The sequence below is a fragment of the Trypanosoma melophagium genome (assembly GCF_022059095.1).
Source record: "Trypanosoma melophagium isolate St. Kilda chromosome Unknown ctg4segment1, whole genome shotgun sequence".
Lineage (NCBI taxonomy): Eukaryota > Euglenozoa > Kinetoplastea > Trypanosomatida > Trypanosomatidae > Trypanosoma > Trypanosoma melophagium.
Window position 1 is genome coordinate 125,635 of NW_027125179.1, and position 18,366 is coordinate 144,000.

The window sequence follows — 18,366 nt, forward strand, 5'->3', positions numbered from 1 at the left end:
CTATGTCGTGTGCCCATTTCACTTAATTTTCTTGTATTTTCCCTTTATACCATTAACATTGCATTTTCCTTTTGTTTCCCAGTTCACTCGAAGGCCTTCACTCATCGACAGCCGGGCCGGGGTGCTTAAAGACACTGATGCATCGGCGTCCACTCGCCGTGATACACTCCTGCACCCGGTCGATGGGAGCGACAGAAATTTAAATCAACAACAAAAAAAAGAAGTCCTTAATAAACAAAAAAAAATGTCCATGTGGCGGCGCTCCACCGTCCCGCGACATGGGTGGGTACAGAAAATATTATTGACAAAGGAAAAGTAAACAAAAATATATTTATTGCGATATGGTAATGCCATGATCAGACTTCGTTCTTGTACGCGTCCTTCCTGCTCCAGTGCACGACCAGCAATACCACACACGCAGCGAGTATCGCCCCAACGGCGAAGGTGGCAATTGCAATGCCAGCTGTGGCACCTGCACTCACGCTTGACCCGTTACTTGCACCACCACTGTTGCCGTTGCCGTTGCCGTTGCCTTCACTGCGGCTCATGCAGGATGCAGAACTGCACACACACTGCAACGTCACCTGGTTCAGGATGTGGCCATCACCGCAGGATGACGCCGGACATACCCTCCGATAGTCCTGGCAGTTGCTGTTGGGCGATTGCCCTTCCTCTGTGGGGCAGTCAAAAAGGCTCTTGTACTCGTCGTCAAGGTAGCACAGCCCAGCAGGGTCCTTCGGCTTTGTGGAGTCGACGAGGCGCTGGAAGTCATAGTAGGGGCAGGTGTTGTTCGTCGCATTGTAGACAGTGCCGTCGCTGCTCATGCATTTCAGCTGGAAGTCGTCCCAGGCAAAGGCGTAGTTACTCTCGGGCGTCTGTCCAGGTTTGCCGCGCCGCACCCGCATGCTGTAGGCATTGGCAGAGTCATCGTACAGCAGCTCAAACGCGTACAGCTGACCAAAGGGAGGCAGTGCAGCATCCGGTGTGGTGTCACGGAGTGTTGCTGCCACCGGACTGAGTGTTGTATCGTGTGCACTATAGTGGTACAGTTTGTAGGTAGACTGCCCCTGCATGTGCAGCTGGGCATTCGATAGTACTTGCTGCACAAAGTTCTGACCCTGACTTCCCATCTTTACGTCCCTATCGCTCGACGCATTGTACCCAAACTCTGAAAGTAAGTAGAACTGCACCAAGGCGCTCAGTTTCTCCAGGTTCGCCTTAAGGAGCGGGAAGGCACTGATCCGTCCGTCCGCATCGAGTGCAGCACCAATGTCGAACAGCTGCGCTGCGCAGTCACAGCGCTCCTCCTGGTTTGCACAGTAGCCCTCACTGAATGCCTCTTTAGCAACGCTCTGAAGGGTGGCAAAGTCGATGAGGCTGTCAACCATGGGGTTGCAGGCGTTCCGTTTCCACTGCTTGTCCAATCTATAGAATGCCTGCACATAAGGTGCTATCTCACTTCGCAGTAGCCAATCAGTTCCCCTGTCCACAGTGTGAACGGCTGGAAAGAAAGCGGACATGTTGGGGAACAGCCCGCGTAGGAGACCCTCGGCACTCTGGAGGGTACGCAGCACATCGGTGGAGCGGGTGTAGGCGACATCCAGGTCGTAGCTCTCTGACGGGAAGAACTGATTTGCAGGGTCACTGTTGTAGTGCTCTCGCAGAAACGTTCCCGCATTGATCAACATGTTCTGACCAGGCACGTTCAAATAGCCGCATGGAACATCACCGCACAACTGACTCTCGTTGTACGACACAGTTGTCGACCGCGCACCGTGGCGGTGCAACACCTGCACGAGGCGCAGTGTCACGGCGGCGTCACCACCACCGAGGTGCACTGTCCCGAGTAGCAGCAGGACCAGAAATACTGCACCCACAGGGCGGGCACGGCACTGCGTCCTCCCTCCTGTCATCATTCCTGCGTTTCAACCTTCTTGCAACCCACAGAGAAAAAAAGATAAATAGTGGCTTTCGCGTTACTTGCAACTTATTCTGCGCGAGACCATCGTGGGGAAAGAGAGCAAAGAAAGAAGGCATACAAACACCACACCACGGCACAGCCACAACAGCATGGGGTCCAACCCTGGCAGCTCTCTCAGCTGAGCGGTGCCAGTTGAACCGCGGGGGAAGGGAAGAAGTCAACGTCCCACAGGGAGTTTTGTCTTTCCGCCATCACCACTCTCTTTGGCCATCGGTTTATCATTCAACTCTCTTTAAGGTAACTATGTCGTGTGCCCATTTCACTTAATTTTCTTGTATTTTCCCTTTATACCATTAACATTGCATTTTCCTTTTGTTTCCCAGTTCACTCGAAGGCCTTCACTCATCGACAGCCGGGCCGGGGTGCTTAAAGACACTGATGCATCGGCGTCCACTCGCCGTGATACACTCCTGCACCCGGTCGATGGGAGCGACAGAAATTTAAATCAACAACAAAAAAAAGAAGTCCTTAATAAACAAAAAAAAAAAATGTCCATGTGGCGGCGCTCCACCGTCCCGCGACATGGGTGGGTACAGAAAATATTATTGACAAAGGAAAAGTAAACAAAAAATATATTTATTGCGATATGGTAATGCCATGATCAGACTTCGTTCTTGTACGCGTCCTTCCTGCTCCAGTGCACGACCAGCAATACCACACACGCAGCGAGTATCGCCCCAACGGCGAAGGTGGCAATTGCAATGCCAGCTGTGGCACCTGCACTCACGCTTGACCCGTTACTTGCACCACCACTGTTGCCGTTGCCGTTGCCGTTGCCTTCACTGCGGCTCATGCAGGATGCAGAACTGCACACACACTGCAACGTCACCTGGTTCAGGATGTGGCCATCACCGCAGGATGACGCCGGACATACCCTCCGATAGTCCTGGCAGTTGCTGTTGGGCGATTGCCCTTCCTCTGTGGGGCAGTCAAAAAGGCTCTTGTACTCGTCGTCAAGGTAGCACAGCCCAGCAGGGTCCTTCGGCTTTGTGGAGTCGACGAGGCGCTGGAAGTCATAGTAGGGGCAGGTGTTGTTCGTCGCATTGTAGACAGTGCCGTCGCTGCTCATGCATTTCAGCTGGAAGTCGTCCCAGGCAAAGGCGTAGTTACTCTCGGGCGTCTGTCCAGGTTTGCCGCGCCGCACCCGCATGCTGTAGGCATTGGCAGAGTCATCGTACAGCAGCTCAAACGCGTACAGCTGACCAAAGGGGAGGCAGTGCAGCATCCGGTGTGGTGTCACGGAGTGTTGCTGCCACCGGACTGAGTGTTGTATCGTGTGCACTATAGTGGTACAGTTTGTAGGTAGACTGCCCCTGCATGTGCAGCTGGGCATTCGATAGTACTTGCTGCACAAAGTTCTGACCCTGACTTCCCATCTTTACGTCCCTATCGCTCGACGCATTGTACCCAAACTCTGAAAGTAAGTAGAACTGCACCAAGGCGCTCAGTTTCTCCAGGTTCGCCTTAAGGAGCGGGAAGGCACTGATCCGTCCGTCCGCATCGAGTGCAGCACCAATGTCGAACAGCTGCGCTGCGCAGTCACAGCGCTCCTCCTGGTTTGCACAGTAGCCCTCACTGAATGCCTCTTTAGCAACGCTCTGAAGGGTGGCAAAGTCGATGAGGCTGTCAACCATGGGGTTGCAGGCGTTCCGTTTCCACTGCTTGTCCAATCTATAGAATGCCTGCACATAAGGTGCTATCTCACTTCGCAGTAGCCAATCAGTTCCCCTGTCCACAGTGTGAACGGCTGGAAAGAAAGCGGACATGTTGGGGAACAGCCCGCGTAGGAGACCCTCGGCACTCTGGAGGGTACGCAGCACATCGGTGGAGCGGGTGTAGGCGACATCCAGGTCGTAGCTCTCTGACGGGAAGAACTGATTTGCAGGGTCACTGTTGTAGTGCTCTCGCAGAAACGTTCCCGCATTGATCAACATGTTCTGACCAGGCACGTTCAAATAGCCGCATGGAACATCACCGCACAACTGACTCTCGTTGTACGACACAGTTGTCGACCGCGCACCGTGGCGGTGCAACACCTGCACGAGGCGCAGTGTCACGGCGGCGTCACCACCACCGAGGTGCACTGTCCCGAGTAGCAGCAGGACCAGAAATACTGCACCCACAGGGCGGGCACGGCACTGCGTCCTCCCTCCTGTCATCATTCCTGCGTTTCAACCTTCTTGCAACCCACAGAGAAAAAAAGATAAATAGTGGCTTTCGCGTTACTTGCAACTTATTCTGCGCGAGACCATCGTGGGGGAAAGAGAGCAAAGAAAGAAGGCATACAATTATTTTGTTGATTATGGTGTTTATATGTTCGATGTGAAAGTTAGTAGTACAGGGTAGCGGAGTAGTGGCATATCCCATGGGTTTTTTTTCTAAATATTAAGTTGGAATACGTTAATATAGGTTTTTACTATAGACAGATGAATTGGTTGTTGAGGGGATATGGCATTTACTATCCTGTACCTTCTCGGTCGTATTGCTTTATAAGTGTTTGTTGTTTAAGAAGTAAATTGATTGCGTTGGTGTATTGAATATGTCAGTGGTTATTTTATCGTATGGAAACTTTTTAGTTTTTATTATTTTACAGTTTGTCTGTGTTTCTTTACAGTTAGATGACCTACGAAAGTTAGATTAGTGCAGAAAATGCGCCTTGTGAGACGACATTGTAGGCTTTCTGGTTGAATGATATGGAAGTACTAACTAAACTTGTTCGTTTCTTGTGAGTTTTGGGAGAACCGTGTTTGAAGGTGTTTCTTGTTTGTAAAGTTCCACGTTGTCTTATTGTCATATTTGTTCCGTTACTTGGTGCGCAGAAGCTATTCTTCCGATTCCCCATGGATTCTTGGGTTCTGAAACTAGTGACGCCAGAGGGTTTCCATACTGAGTGATGATGAACTGAATCACTTGTCTTTCTTTCACCCAGCGTTTTTGGTGTGTTCTGCCGCATTGGCTTTTCAGTAGACTGCGTAATTGGTGGATAGATGCTATCTTCCCACCGCTCTGAAACCCGTCGTGTTCCTTCTCTTTTCCCACGTGGAGACGATCTTCTTGTTTTGCAGAACGTGTATCGTAGTGTGCGGCGTTCAGTTGGCTGTGGTTCTGCGCTGTCCCATTTCACTAGAAGATTCACATGATGACGTTGTTGTATAAACCAAGACCTGAGCGCCTCCTTTTTACATATTTCATCGTTAACTAGCTTCTCTCGCAGTTCTGTCTCCACTAAAGGAAGGCAGCAAAGTGCTTCCTGAAGAATTACAGCTTTTTATTGTACAACATCCACTGCTGCTTGGAAGTGCCGCCGGAGAACATTTCCCACTGCTGACTCTTGTTCCTGGAGCTGGTGGAAGCTAGAAAGAAAGGCAAGATATGTGCGTCGATAGACGAGGATATGCTCAAAAGCAAAGTGATCAATCCCACTCGGTGTTACCCCTGTAACTCGTTCAAGCTGGTGGTAGGGGAAAACTATACCCCGCTTTTCATCAGGGTCAAAGAGAGCACTGCCAATAAGTGTTACCAAAAGAGCAGCTGAAGCAGCATATTGTTCCCGCCCATAACCATACATTGATAGTGTTGAAAGAGCTTGATTACGTGGAAATCCAACCTCTAGTAATGCTGCTGATAAGTCGTAGGACGAAATCGAGTGGATATTCCGCAACTCTATTTAAATTCTTGCATATTCATCTATATTTCTTTTATCACCACTATAACATATAGGGCAAAAAGCACTTGGCTCTGGTCCGTACTTCTGTTGGAGCAAACTAAACAATACGTTTTCACGTCCTTCATATGCTGCTAGGGTTAAATCTACACTCTCCAAAAGATTTGGAGCATAAAAAGGATAAATACGTTCTAAACGATTTCTTATTGTGTCAAAATGCGGTACCGACGGCAAGGCGATACTATTTCTACTATCGTCTCCAGAACTCTTTACCCCAGTATTAAAATCTTCATTTGCAACGGGATAAAAAAAAAGGTAATGATGATGCAGTTTTAGGTACAGGAGCCCTCTTTGAAAGTTCTGTGGGAATATTTGCTTCTGGGCCATACTTGCGTTCCAACGCTTTAAACATGGCCTCTTCCTGGCCAACATAGACCTCAAGAGCAAGTTCTGCAGTGGCTACCTTACTTGGAGCATAATGTCTGTAGAAACGTTGGAGACGTTCAAGATTTCCCATGCAAAGGATTAATATTTTCCAGTGAAAGAAAATAATTGTTTTTCACCGCTACTTGAAGCGTATCTCACGCAAGAAAAAACAACAACATCAACAACAACGACACGAGAAAGTGAAAACGAAAGCAGGAAATGAATATGTAATGTTATTGCAACCCTAAACATAACTTTTCTTTACGACGGTACATAACATTAAACCCATATGTAGGTCAAAACGCATTTATAATAAAACTCCTCAAACAGAAGTAATAGGATCATCCAGTAAAAAAAAAAATAATAAGAAAGAAAGTTAAAAGATGAATTCCATTTTATCCTGAAACTATCGTTATAGTATAAATTGTTTCCTTTCTATTTTTAGATTAATTTTAACTTTATCAATATTCCACTTACAGCTGGATATCAAATACTGAAATGTATTTGGCTTAACCATTGTAACACGTGCACACAACTCTTGTCTAAATCCACAAGTTCGTAGATGATTGACATATGGATGAGCTTCTACGCTTAACATTAAACAGAAAATGCATAAAAAGGAAGCTCTATTCTCCAAACACTCATTAGCACTGAAGATATAGAAAACGATAGATACATAAATAAAAATATAAGAGAATTCTTCAACGGAGACACACTAGAGTTTCCAAATACTTCGATAGGGAATCAAGAATAAGGGAATGAAACGATGAAAACATATGCGCAGTCCGGGAATCGAACCCGGGCCTCCCGCGTGGCAGGCGAGAATTCTACCACTAGACCAACTGCGCCTGTATTGAAATGGGGATCTGTAAAGACTTTTTCAATAATTATGTAAATAAATCCACCTCTTGCCCTAAACCCTTTATTTTTTATTTATTTTTGTATGAATGTAATTTCAACCACTATTAATCAGCCATTCTATTGATATAGAGATGTGCCCCCCCCATCCCCATTAACTTTGCTGCTGTCTTGAATAATCTCATGGTAGAAGAGAATACTCTTTGAAATCTGGACTTCTCATTTAAAAGGATTCACACTGAAAAAAAAAGGGAATCAGGGTACCAATTACCTGACCCCTCCTAAAGTTAGAGAAAGAAACGATTATTCCAACTGCTGCCATGTTCTTCCATTTCTAATTAAAAGAGAATTTGCCTGATTATTTCCCTTATCTCTCTTTCTCTCTCTCTCTCTCTCTTTTTTTTTTGTCCCCTTCTCCCGTTTACAGGCGTCTACCCAAAGCAACTGTTGGGTTACGGGCAAAAACAACAATAGGAAAAGAAGAGAAAAAAAAGGAAAAAAAGAAAAACCTTGAAAGTCACTGTGAGTTAAACATTCCAGTAATAAAATATCATGGCGGAGAAAAGAAAATATGACAAAAACATATTCTTTTCCCTAATATATAACCAGATGCTTGGGTTCCCCACCTACCCCATGCCTGCTCAAAAGCAAATAACGAGAGTTGGATTGCAAATATCAATAAATAAATTAATTTAAAATGAGAAAAATAAAACGGAGAAGAATATCCATTAGTAAAACTCAGATGATATCAGATTCCACAAAGCAAACGAATTCCCTCTCCAAGATCTTTGGGCCACGCAAACCCCAAGATCTTTCCTTGATCTCCAGCGAAACAGATGCGGGCAATAGCCGCCAAATGGGTTCTGGCTTCCTTAATTTCTTCCTCTACCGCAATAGCTCCTACACCTGAATCACTATCAGATTCGTCCCAATCACTGTAACCATCATCACTATTGACGTCACAAGAGTTGATGGTATCCAAACTATTATTTTTCTCACTATTTGATGTTGACAATGTGTCCCGCCAATTCGGAGCCACACTTTCCAGACGGGAAATTATAGCAGACACTATAGAGACAATTGTCTTTTCTCTAGGATCCACTTCACATTCAACTAACATTACAGAGCGGATTATATGCAAAACAGAAGGTTCTGCACCTTTTGAAATGAATACCTTATTATATACCACTGTATGAAGATCTACCGGAATATTAGATAAATTACTATCATTATTAATTAACACAGTAGAAGAAATTTCAGGCAACAAATATTCCGAAGGGTAACATTCTTTAAGCCAATGAAATCCACGAGAAACTTCCTCTCCACCATCTTGCATTGTCGGAGCATCAAATGCTGAACGGTAAGCAAAGGAAAAAAGTTTACGGGATATCCAATGCTTTTTCGCACCAATTGCAATTTTAACTGCTTCAAGTATCAAACATTGTTGATGTGTACATGCATTAGAGATCCACTGAATCCACTTCGGAACAAGATGCATTACTGTTCCTCCACTGTGCCGCACAACAAGGGAAAAATCAACTGCGTATTTTACATTATTTGCATCCTCTTTAAATACTCTCTCCCACAGTTCCTCATTTAACGCAATATTCTTAACACTATTATTATTATTATTATTATTATTATTATTATTATTATTATTATTATTATTATTATTATCATCATCATCATCGACAGATTCATTGCAGCATTCAGGAAAATAAGTGCAAAGTAACAAAATCGAAAGTGAGACACCAGAACGCGTTGACGGTAATATTTTTTCTTTTCCTGATTCTAATTCTGCGAGGGTACTAGAATTCTTTTTAAATAGAGTTAACACATACTGACCCACCACATTTTTTATTTCATCCACCTCTGTCTTGGGTTGGGTATAGCTTCGAAGTGTTAGAAACCAAATAAGTTCAGGTAAAAATAAAACCGAAAAATACTCACATTCCTGGAACCGTACCGCCGATTTACTACAACATTCTTTTAGAAAAGAAAGTGAAGGTGCAAAACGAACCCAAAACTGTATGAGTAAAGGTAAAACTTGTTTTCCCATTCGTGCCACTTCAAATTGTTTTGCTTCAGCGAAGACTAGAATCGCATAAAGGGAGTCAGAAATGTGAAGTTTAGCTTGAATTCCTAATTTTGTTACCTCTGTTGGAAAAGACAAATAACGTTCTAATTGTTTTTGAAGTGCCATAAGAAGCGTTTCCACCATTCGCCACCATTCATCATCCTGAGAAGAAGTTTGAACCATTTTAATTATACTGTCTCGTAACATTATAAAAGATTCTTCTGATTGTATGGCCCACACTTCTGCAACCCTCTGACGAACGCTAGCAGCAGAATGAGCAGCAAATCGTTGAAGAATTGGCTGCATCTTGACCCAAAATAATGTAATAATTGAATCAGAACGTACCACTAAAAGTTTTGCAAAACAGTCAAGAAGTCCATCTATTTGCATTATTGTCTCAGATTCTTCCGCCCTTTCAACAAAAACTCTCAACTTTGCAAAAATGTAATCCATTATAAAAGAAGCGAGTTCTTTATTCTGCTGTGCTATTTGAACCGTAATGTCAACAGCGATTTCACGTACTGGAAGCTGAGGGTCCGAGAATGACTGTAATACCACATTCAGTAAGAGATGCGATAACACACCTTCCTGTATATTTACAGATGGTGTTGTACACAACACCAATCCCTCCCAAACTTTTAACATTCCCTCTCTTTCATACCAATGCTTTAGTCTAGGCCACTTGTCAAATAGGAGTCCCACAAGACGACAGATAACGCCTTTATTTGATGAGACCGCTGCGGCCTTTACTTCGACAAGTAGATTCTCTCGTCCAAGTTTGCGGATGCGAGACCAGGGATCCTGCGCGGCTTTTAGCATTGCCAACATCCAGAGATCGGAGCACAGTTTGTTCCCATCATATGGAACACTGGAGAGCCATGTGTACACCTTAAGTCGTTCATCAGGGGAATCGTTAAAGCTTTTCGTCAGCATATGTCGCCAACAGGTGTATAACTGCCCTGCCGTTTGTGATTCTCTTGCCATGGTATATATATATATATAACGTAATTAATAATAATAATAATAATAATAATAATAATAATAATAATAATAATAATAATAATAATAATAATGGTACTATTATTTTACCTCCCTTAAACAAGACGGAAAAAAACTCCTATGTGAATAAGAAACAAAATTCACAAGAAGAAATTCCAAAGGAATTCGAAAGAAAAAAAAAGAGGGGTAAAAAAAAGGGGAAAAATATTCAACTCATATAGAGCAAGTGAGAGACATACACATCAGTAAATAAGTAATAAAAATAAAAATAAAAGAAGAGAACGATATAGCAAATGTTCAGTGTATATTTATTCATGTACATATAAGCTGGTTCGTATTGTTCTCTTCGTTCTGTTCAATTCTCTAGCAGATCCCATGCTCATTTAGTATAAAACTTCTTTCCACATCTTTGTATATCTTCGTATATATGTATAAAGACATAAGTAAAACCATGTGTATATGGGTTCTACGTATCATTCTCATTCTTGAAGTTGTCAATTTGCTTTCGTTCATGCATACAAGTGAATATGCTTGTTTAGGGGAGAGAAAGAACGAAAGAAGAAACCAAATAAAGAGAAATAAGGACTAATAATCATATACTACCTGATGACAGAAGTAATCTCGAGGAAGATGAATGTAATCTTCTCCTTCTCTTGGCGCCTGGCGGTATCCCATACCTCGCATTCCAGGCAAAACAATCTTTCTCGGTGTTTTCCCATCACCTTCTGAAGCTTTACCTGAAGACTCAGTAGCATTACTCAGCTGCGACACCTGAGCACGACGTAATTCACGCAACCGTTGTAATTCTTCTGCTGCGGATTCTGACAATTTTGCCTTCTCCATAAAGGAGTCACGTGGACTGTATGTTTTCCACAGAAGACAACGAGGATTATGACAGGATGCGACGGCTCTATCATACTTTATTATACGTGCAGGATCACCTTCCGTGTATGCGGAGTAGGCGAAGGAGGTACCAAGTTCTTGTAGGTTTGTTTTGTACGACACCGTACGATAATCCTCTCGAGTTGCTGCTGGAATATAGTCATGTCGATACACAGTTGGACGCTGTCTCAGCAAACTCCCGGGTATCGTCAGGAATGGAAACTTCTTTGCCTCTTCAATGTTTGACTTGTCTGTATCCGTCCAATCCTTCATGTAGTCTGGTATACCCCGCACCCGTGCGTGAAACCCCGGTAGATTCTTATTACAGTAATCCAATCGGTATGTAGAACTGCGATCAAATCCCACTCCATGCTTCACAACACGTCCTTCAGGCGCAGATAACGGTTTCTTCTCTGTCGATGTTGCATTCTTGTGTGACTCTTCTCGCGCCATTTCCGCCATACGTGCGACGAGTTGATTGGTTGTCATTACTGCGACGGCGCGTTCCTGCATTTCCACTTTTGGTTTTTCTGCCGTATCGCTCTTCTCTGCGGTGGCCGGTGGGACATTCATGCAGTCGGCGTTGACGACGTTTGGAAAGGCGGTGAGGTGGAGCTCCTCCAGTCGTCGTTCCCGCGCCGGCCGCGAGACAATTTGTTTGGCCCGCACATCCCGCGGGTAGCGGGGGTAGTCCGCACGCATTGGCATGATTTTCTGATTGCTTGTATAAAAAATATATATATATATATATATATTTGTATATTGTATGCTTGTATAGGTATACTTTGTTTTCTCTTTTTCTTTCTTTCCTTTTTTTTGTTTTTGAATTCTTAATTCTTATTCTTCCGATTTCAGTTATCTAGATACAGGGTGTGGTTTGTTCTATTATTTGCTGCAGCTGCGCCACCACACTGCTTGGAAGAAATCAAGTACGTCTCACACTACACCACGCGGGGAATATCACCTCATGAGAAAAAGAAAAAGAAAAGAAACAGCAATAAAAAGAGAAATAAAGATAAATATACGATTAAGTGGAAAATAAAAATAAAATACCTCTTACAATGTGCAAGTAAACAGATGAGAGCTATAACGAATACAAAAAGGAAACACACAACATTTAAAGACCAAAGCATTGAAGATAATCCAAAGTTGAGAAACGCAAGGTTACATACCACATCCACCGTGATATGATTAAAGTACTTTGTGATAAAAGTATTATAAATTTATTTCTTTTTTTTTATTATTTTCCTTTTCAACGTAGTTTCCGATATCCTAAACCTCTTTTATCGCATTTCTTCTGACCCTCACCTTCATTTATTTCTTTAATTTCTTTTTTCTTCTTTCCCTCCCCCAATTCAACTTTCCTCCTAATTTGATAAATACTATGGGGAAGAAAAAAAAAGACATATAAAAGAACATACAATATCATATTGCTAATGAATTATAAACTCTGCCGTAATACTTAATGTGAAACATCCATATTACGCAAAAAAGGCACACGACATTCCAGCAACATATTGTTATCAGGTGGGAGACCTATAAGAGCACGCAGTATATTTTCAATGGCCTGTTTCTGACGATTAAGGGCATTCACAACAGGTGTTCCTTCTGGTACACAAGGTGCCTTTAACAGGTAGGATAGAATTGATAATACCGTTTCCATATGTGTATACGATGATTTCGATGATAATGTATTTTCATCACTTTCATTACTTTCTGTGTCTGTGGCTACCGAGACACGTTCCATGAGTTCTGTTAATACAACCAAATCAATAATAAGTGGGGCGGCCAATAGGGAGTCCTGACATGTATTATGCAGCACCACCGTCTGCTGACCACCCATAAATATAGAAAAGGAATACTCATCCATCGCACGTTTACTATCCCCAACGTATGGGAGATATTTAATCACAATACAGTGATCAGGCCCACCTTTACTACCGGGCGGGTAGAGAATATCATTAGAGGCGACCATATCATCCACCACATTACTTTTTGTAATTTCCTTGGAGCGAAACTGTTTCGGTGCGGATAAATTATACCCATCATTGTTGCCAAGGTGATTATAACTGGCAATACACTCTGGTTTTATACCAGCGGCCACAAAAAATTCCACCAATGCACTTTTAATCTTTGTCTGTCCACTCTTAAAGTCATCACCACCGAGAAAAACACCATGTTCACGGGCCAGCTCCACAAGTCCTTTACACAGTGTATTCTGCGGAGCCCCATTGATATAACTACATCCTTCTAATATAGAAGCCGTAGCATATAACGCCGATGGTGCAATTTCACTCTCATTTCGCTTTACAGCAGACAAAAAGGCCTCAGCGGAGTCATGTACACCCACCATGTGATCAGAAAAACGTTCTGTGTTGGCTGTCCAAAGCACAATCACCTTTTCAAGGTTATGTGTGGCTTTAAAGGTGCGAATATCTTGTCGCAGTTTCTCCACCGCCTCCCACTTATTCTGTACCTTTAATACATTATCAGCTCGTTGATTTTGATTTTCTGCGACAAAATCGGAATCAAAGAGAGCGGGGAGAGGTTTCATGACTTTCATATAATCATATAAAGCATCTTGCAAAGGAACCTCCAACACCTGTGCACGACGCATCGCATCACCAAGATTCATCCCACTGCAGTCCCAGCCCCCAATAACAAGATCTGTAGGATTTAACATTGGGACTACATCCTTAAGAGGCATAAACACTTCCTCCATATCACTTGTGAGTCCCAGATTCATTGTACTGGATTGGGTGATGGATCCAAAGTAGTCTGGTTGTTGCACGCCTGTCTTTGTACGCCATGAGACACCGTATTTATGTGCAAGAATAGCAGCCGTTACGGTAGATCCATTATTTCCACCCCAACCCACCAACATTACACCACACTTTGCAGGTTTGCGTAGTGTACGAAAACGTAGTGCGACGTCCACTGGCTCAACGGTTACTTCTCCAGCTGCGCCTTTTACCACCCGTGTTGTGTGATATACATAGCGGCTTGTAATAGCTTCGTCTGTGTATTGAACGTTTCGACTGTTTTTTAACTGTAGTGTAGGCATTTGACATGTAATTTTTTATTTGTTTTTTATTTATTTGTATGTATGTATGTATATATATATATATTTTTTTTTTTTTTTTCTATTCCTTTTACTTTTTTGGGCGAACCGTAGTGGTAAAGAAATGGGATATCTCTCTCTTAAATGGAATCCCCAGAAGAGAAGAGAAGTATTAAGTAACTATTAACCACCGAGGCATCCTCTCCCAGTACAAACAAATCATATTATATATATATATATATATATAGGGAAACAATTAAATACCAATACCAACACATGTAGATGAACACATACATACATAAATATGTACATACAGAAAGGAATAATAGTAAAAAAAAAAAAAACAAATATATTTACAAATTTTCCTTTCGCTTATCATCTTTACTTATTGCTATTTTAACGTCGTTAATTTCAACCGATTTAAAGTTATTTTTTCTTCTCATCTAATGTTTTCACCTCCAACCCGTGTCCATAGTTAACCAAATGGGTAAGTGTGCTGTTAAAATTATCCCATACTGTGTTGAAATGAACGTACGTTATATCATGTTCAGCACAGAAAGCACGAACAGTTGGTGCAATATAATAGTAGTAACTATGATGAACACGTGGGAAAAGGTGATGTTCTATTTGATAATTCAATCCACCATTTAAATGTCCCAACCACCATCCCCCCACATTACTGCTTGTCTCCACTTGTGCCTTAAGAAAACACTTACCATCACTTGTTCCATCTTTTTTAGCACCATGAAAGTTATGCGAAATCAAAAAGAAAAATGCCAGGTACATACCACCAACAGCATGTTGAAGAAATGAACCAATAAAGGCATCAAAAAGTGAAGGGGCGTGAAGAAAGTTAAAAGAGACCCGTAAAAGTGGAATCAATGCCATTAAAGCACTTATTCTCCATTCCTTATTCAAAAATCTTTGCTGTTTATTAGGTCCATGCCATAAGTACATAATATTTGAGACCACATGAACAGGACCAAAAAATGCTTCCAAGAAAATTACATATAAGTGTTGAAGAGCATAGTATGATCGTTTTGGAATATAACGATGTAATCGTAAAAGAGGAATATCCAAATCAAGATCTCGACCTGGTTCATTTGTATAAATATGATGTACAAAATCATGATGAATAATCCAACTAATACGACTGCCTCCAAGTAAATCTTGGGTAAGCCCAAATAAACCATTAATTTTTGGATTGCGACTTAATGCTCCATGATTAGCATCATGCTGCACGTTTAAACCTATCATGGCCATTGCAAAAGATTGAATAAGTATTAAATAGAGAGGTCGCCATGTAAAGACTGCATATAAGTCCAAAGCAATCACAATAGTACACCATAATATGGCTTTTATATAATAATACCATGGCGCAAATCCATTAGTAGGTCTTAAAATGGGCCGTACTTTATCGCAAAGTTCTAAGTACCTATCAAAATTTGGTAACCCACTATCTATCATAGAACTGGTAATCATCACATTTTCTGCAGGAACCTGCATATTTTTATACTTTTCATGAGGAAACTTCCGTCGATGATAACTCATAAATATGCGGGTACCATCTGTTCCATTGGCCATATTTACCATCATGGAACCACCAGGATGTATGGCAGCCAATTTCGTTGTGTCGTAGTATATCCCATCAATACGTATAACATCTGCCGTGACGTTAGAGGCGTCACCATTTCCTTTAGACTGCGTCATAATTTATTGTTTAAACAATATCTATTTATCTATCTATCTATATATATATATCTTGGGGATTGTATTTGATAGCAGGGAAAGGGCCTTGTATCTTGATGAAGACTCTTTTTCAGTGAGACGACAAAAGAACAAGAACGAAAACAAAAAAAAAAGAAGAGCAACCAAGAAGTAAAAAAGAAAAAAAATTATATTTATATGGAAAAAAAACAAGAAAATAAAAAACAAACAAACAAAAAACTCATTCCCATTGATAGAAGATATTAAGAGACCTATTAAAACTTTTCTATCTCTCTCTCTCTCTCTCTCTCTCTCTGTCTTATTATTATCTGGATATGTATGCATGTATATAAATTAGACAACATTATAGTGCAATAACTTCCCCTACCACACACAAAGAAACACGAACACTACACCTTTAAAGCGGACGAAAGTTCTTATTCAGTTTTTCCTGTTTATAATCCGGAAAGCGTGGGGTGCCACGTCCCATCACCGGATGTTGCCGCTGTGGATCCCCCGACCGATACGGCCGCGTTGGGTGATAAAAGAGAGAACTCTTCAACGTGTCCACAATCGACTGCCGTGCGTACTCCTGCAGTTTCAATGGAATCATCTGTCGTGTTTGCCGAAGACGAGCGACGAGTGGCTTTGCCAGCCGCACACTCTCGGGCTGAAAGAACGTGTAGCAATAGCCGGGCATTCCATGTCGCCCACAGCGGCCGGTGCGGTGCAGCCACGTCTCAAACTCCGCCGGTGTATCATAGTGCACAACGTAAACCACATTGTGAAAGTCAATACCACGACTGAGAATATCTGTGCAAACTAAACAGGTGGAAACACCACTGCGGAAGAGTTTCATCGTCCCAAGTTTAGCCGTTGCAGAGGAACGGGAAGTAAGGGTGCTGATATGTAGATTGGGTACAAGACTCTGTAATCGTTCACAGACATAGGCCACATTATGGCGGGAGTTACAAAATATAAGCGTTCGCTGATCTGCGCTAAGTTTTCCAGTCTTATATAACCACACCAATTTATCCATCTTTTCCACCTGTGATAGCATGAAGACAACATGTGTAATAGAGGCAATAGCGGTAGAGTGTCCCTCTATAAGTGGATGTCCGAGTTTATCGGTTTTAATATCAACAAGTACAAAACGATGTGAGGGTAAAAGCATTTGTTCTTTAATCATCTGATACGCTACTGGAGGAAGGGAGGCACCAAATAATAATCGTTGAGGTCGTTTATGTCCTTTAGGAAGTGCAGCAAGAATAATTTTAATCTTTTCAAAATGATTTACAGAGACTAAATCATCTACTTCATCTAAAACAATTGTTTTTACACGCCTTAGAGAAAGTTTATGTTTATAAAGTGCCGGTAGCATAGTTTCTGGTGTTGTGATAAGTACATCACATCCTTGTAAGGCTTTTAAATAACTTTTCTGTTCCTCTGCACTAGTGGCACGTACGAGGTATTTTATTCGAAAATCAGCATGTAGTTGATTACACAAGTGATACACCTGCATAGCTAGCTGAGAAGTAGGAACAAGAATAAGTAATAGTGGTTCGGCTACAGATGTTAATTCACTTAGTCGCATAGCCGGACGTAATTGCAGATCAGTTTGTTCAGGAATAGGTGGATGAACTGTACCAGTCATTGGACACACTTTAACTTCCGCAATACTGAGTTCACAATAACGACAGACCTCTCCTCTAGCTATTTTATCTTTTAATAATACTTCAACATTAGATCTATTTAATGCATTATTATCATCATTGATATTACTATTATTATTATTATTATTATTATTATTATTATTATTACTTTTTCCCATCTCATATTGAGATCTTGCATCCATAACCAAACGTAACATGGAGGGAAACACATAACAGAAAGTTTTACCTGTTGCTGTTGGTGCAATACAAAGAATATCACGCTGTTCTAATATGAGCGGAATAGCAGCCCGCTGTACATCTGTCATCTCACTCCATCGACGTGAAATACATAACTGCTGCAATTGTTCACGAAGAGAATCACTTGCACATAAAGCACTCAATTCTTCAAAAGACTGTGGAGATTCTGATGGGATTTCTGCCGGCATACCATATCGATCAGCAATTTGTACCTTGTACAGTAAACCACTACTCGCTGAGGCCGTCCCACCATGGGAACTACCATTATTACTATTACTAGTACTATCACCATTATTCTCATCTATGGTCTTATCCCTTTTAACATCTTCTACAATCTGCTGCAGAGTTATACGAGACCCTTTTTTACGTGAATTTGTTTCACCCCCTGTAGAAGATGAAAAAGGGAAATAAAAAGAAGAGCTAGAGGAAGAAGAAGGACGATCTTCACTACCCAAAACATCAATTAAACCCATAGACTTTGAACGATGTGTAGAATTTGATTGATTTTCTATACTGCTTTGACGACATGATGCATGTATATATCCCATAGAAGTTCTCACTGCAGCGTACAATTGCAGACGGAAAGCAAGACGATGCATTACTCAACAAACCTTTTATTAATGTAATCTCAAATTCCCCCTAATTTCTTTTCTCTTCATATGTGTATTTCAAAAAAAAAAGCATATATATGTATATATACATATGGGAAGTAGAAAAAGAAAGAGATAAATAGAGAGAGAGAGAGAGAGAGCAGAGTTTATTTGCAATGAATATATATGTATATAGGGGAAATGAAGAATA

The 18,366-nt window shown here is 41.8% G+C and overlaps 10 protein-coding genes across 10 annotated transcripts; all 10 read right to left on the reverse strand.

Moving 5' to 3' along the window:
* Window positions 1-356: 356 nt before the first annotated feature.
* On the reverse strand, window positions 357-1,913 carry LSM04_008413 (uncharacterized protein; the record flags this gene model as incomplete). The annotated part of the gene is made up of 1 exon (XM_067338909.1): window positions 357-1,913. One exon carries the CDS (start codon window positions 1,911-1,913, stop codon window positions 357-359), a length of 1,557 nt encoding a protein of 518 aa, XP_067188032.1.
* Window positions 1,914-2,582: 669 nt separating this feature from the next.
* Window positions 2,583-3,131, reverse strand: LSM04_007173 (uncharacterized protein; the record flags this gene model as incomplete). Its single annotated transcript, XM_067338910.1, has 1 exon — window positions 2,583-3,131. The coding sequence occupies one exon, from the start codon at window positions 3,129-3,131 to the stop codon at window positions 2,583-2,585; it is 549 nt and encodes a 182-aa protein (XP_067187969.1).
* A 34-nt stretch (window positions 3,132-3,165) lies between these two features.
* On the reverse strand, window positions 3,166-4,140 carry LSM04_003381 (uncharacterized protein; the record flags this gene model as incomplete). Its single annotated transcript, XM_067338911.1, has 1 exon — window positions 3,166-4,140. One exon carries the CDS (start codon window positions 4,138-4,140, stop codon window positions 3,166-3,168), a length of 975 nt encoding a protein of 324 aa, XP_067187824.1.
* Window positions 4,141-4,613: 473 nt separating this feature from the next.
* On the reverse strand, window positions 4,614-5,549 carry LSM04_007033 (uncharacterized protein; the record flags this gene model as incomplete). The annotated part of the gene is made up of 2 exons (XM_067338912.1): window positions 4,614-5,183; window positions 5,259-5,549. The coding sequence occupies 2 exons, from the start codon at window positions 5,547-5,549 to the stop codon at window positions 4,614-4,616; spliced, it is 861 nt and encodes a 286-aa protein (XP_067187960.1).
* A 99-nt stretch (window positions 5,550-5,648) lies between these two features.
* Window positions 5,649-6,162, reverse strand: LSM04_006102 (uncharacterized protein; the record flags this gene model as incomplete). Its single annotated transcript, XM_067338913.1, has 2 exons — window positions 5,649-5,912; window positions 5,986-6,162. 2 exons carry the CDS (start codon window positions 6,160-6,162, stop codon window positions 5,649-5,651), a joined length of 441 nt encoding a protein of 146 aa, XP_067187920.1.
* A 1,515-nt stretch (window positions 6,163-7,677) lies between these two features.
* LSM04_006496 (uncharacterized protein) lies at window positions 7,678-9,990 on the reverse strand (the record flags this gene model as incomplete). Its single annotated transcript, XM_067338914.1, has 1 exon — window positions 7,678-9,990. One exon carries the CDS (start codon window positions 9,988-9,990, stop codon window positions 7,678-7,680), a length of 2,313 nt encoding a protein of 770 aa, XP_067187936.1.
* A 600-nt stretch (window positions 9,991-10,590) lies between these two features.
* LSM04_003009 (uncharacterized protein) lies at window positions 10,591-11,595 on the reverse strand (the record flags this gene model as incomplete). The annotated part of the gene is made up of 1 exon (XM_067338916.1): window positions 10,591-11,595. The coding sequence occupies one exon, from the start codon at window positions 11,593-11,595 to the stop codon at window positions 10,591-10,593; it is 1,005 nt and encodes a 334-aa protein (XP_067187807.1).
* Window positions 11,596-12,349: 754 nt separating this feature from the next.
* LSM04_001101 (Myo-inositol-1-phosphate synthase) lies at window positions 12,350-13,951 on the reverse strand (the record flags this gene model as incomplete). The annotated part of the gene is made up of 1 exon (XM_067338917.1): window positions 12,350-13,951. The coding sequence occupies one exon, from the start codon at window positions 13,949-13,951 to the stop codon at window positions 12,350-12,352; it is 1,602 nt and encodes a 533-aa protein (XP_067187718.1).
* A 423-nt stretch (window positions 13,952-14,374) lies between these two features.
* On the reverse strand, window positions 14,375-15,658 carry LSM04_009130 (Fatty acid desaturase domain; the record flags this gene model as incomplete). Its single annotated transcript, XM_067338918.1, has 1 exon — window positions 14,375-15,658. The coding sequence occupies one exon, from the start codon at window positions 15,656-15,658 to the stop codon at window positions 14,375-14,377; it is 1,284 nt and encodes a 427-aa protein (XP_067188067.1).
* A 415-nt stretch (window positions 15,659-16,073) lies between these two features.
* LSM04_002617 (Helicase) lies at window positions 16,074-18,164 on the reverse strand (the record flags this gene model as incomplete). The annotated part of the gene is made up of 1 exon (XM_067338919.1): window positions 16,074-18,164. One exon carries the CDS (start codon window positions 18,162-18,164, stop codon window positions 16,074-16,076), a length of 2,091 nt encoding a protein of 696 aa, XP_067187791.1.
* Window positions 18,165-18,366: the final 202 nt, after the last annotated feature.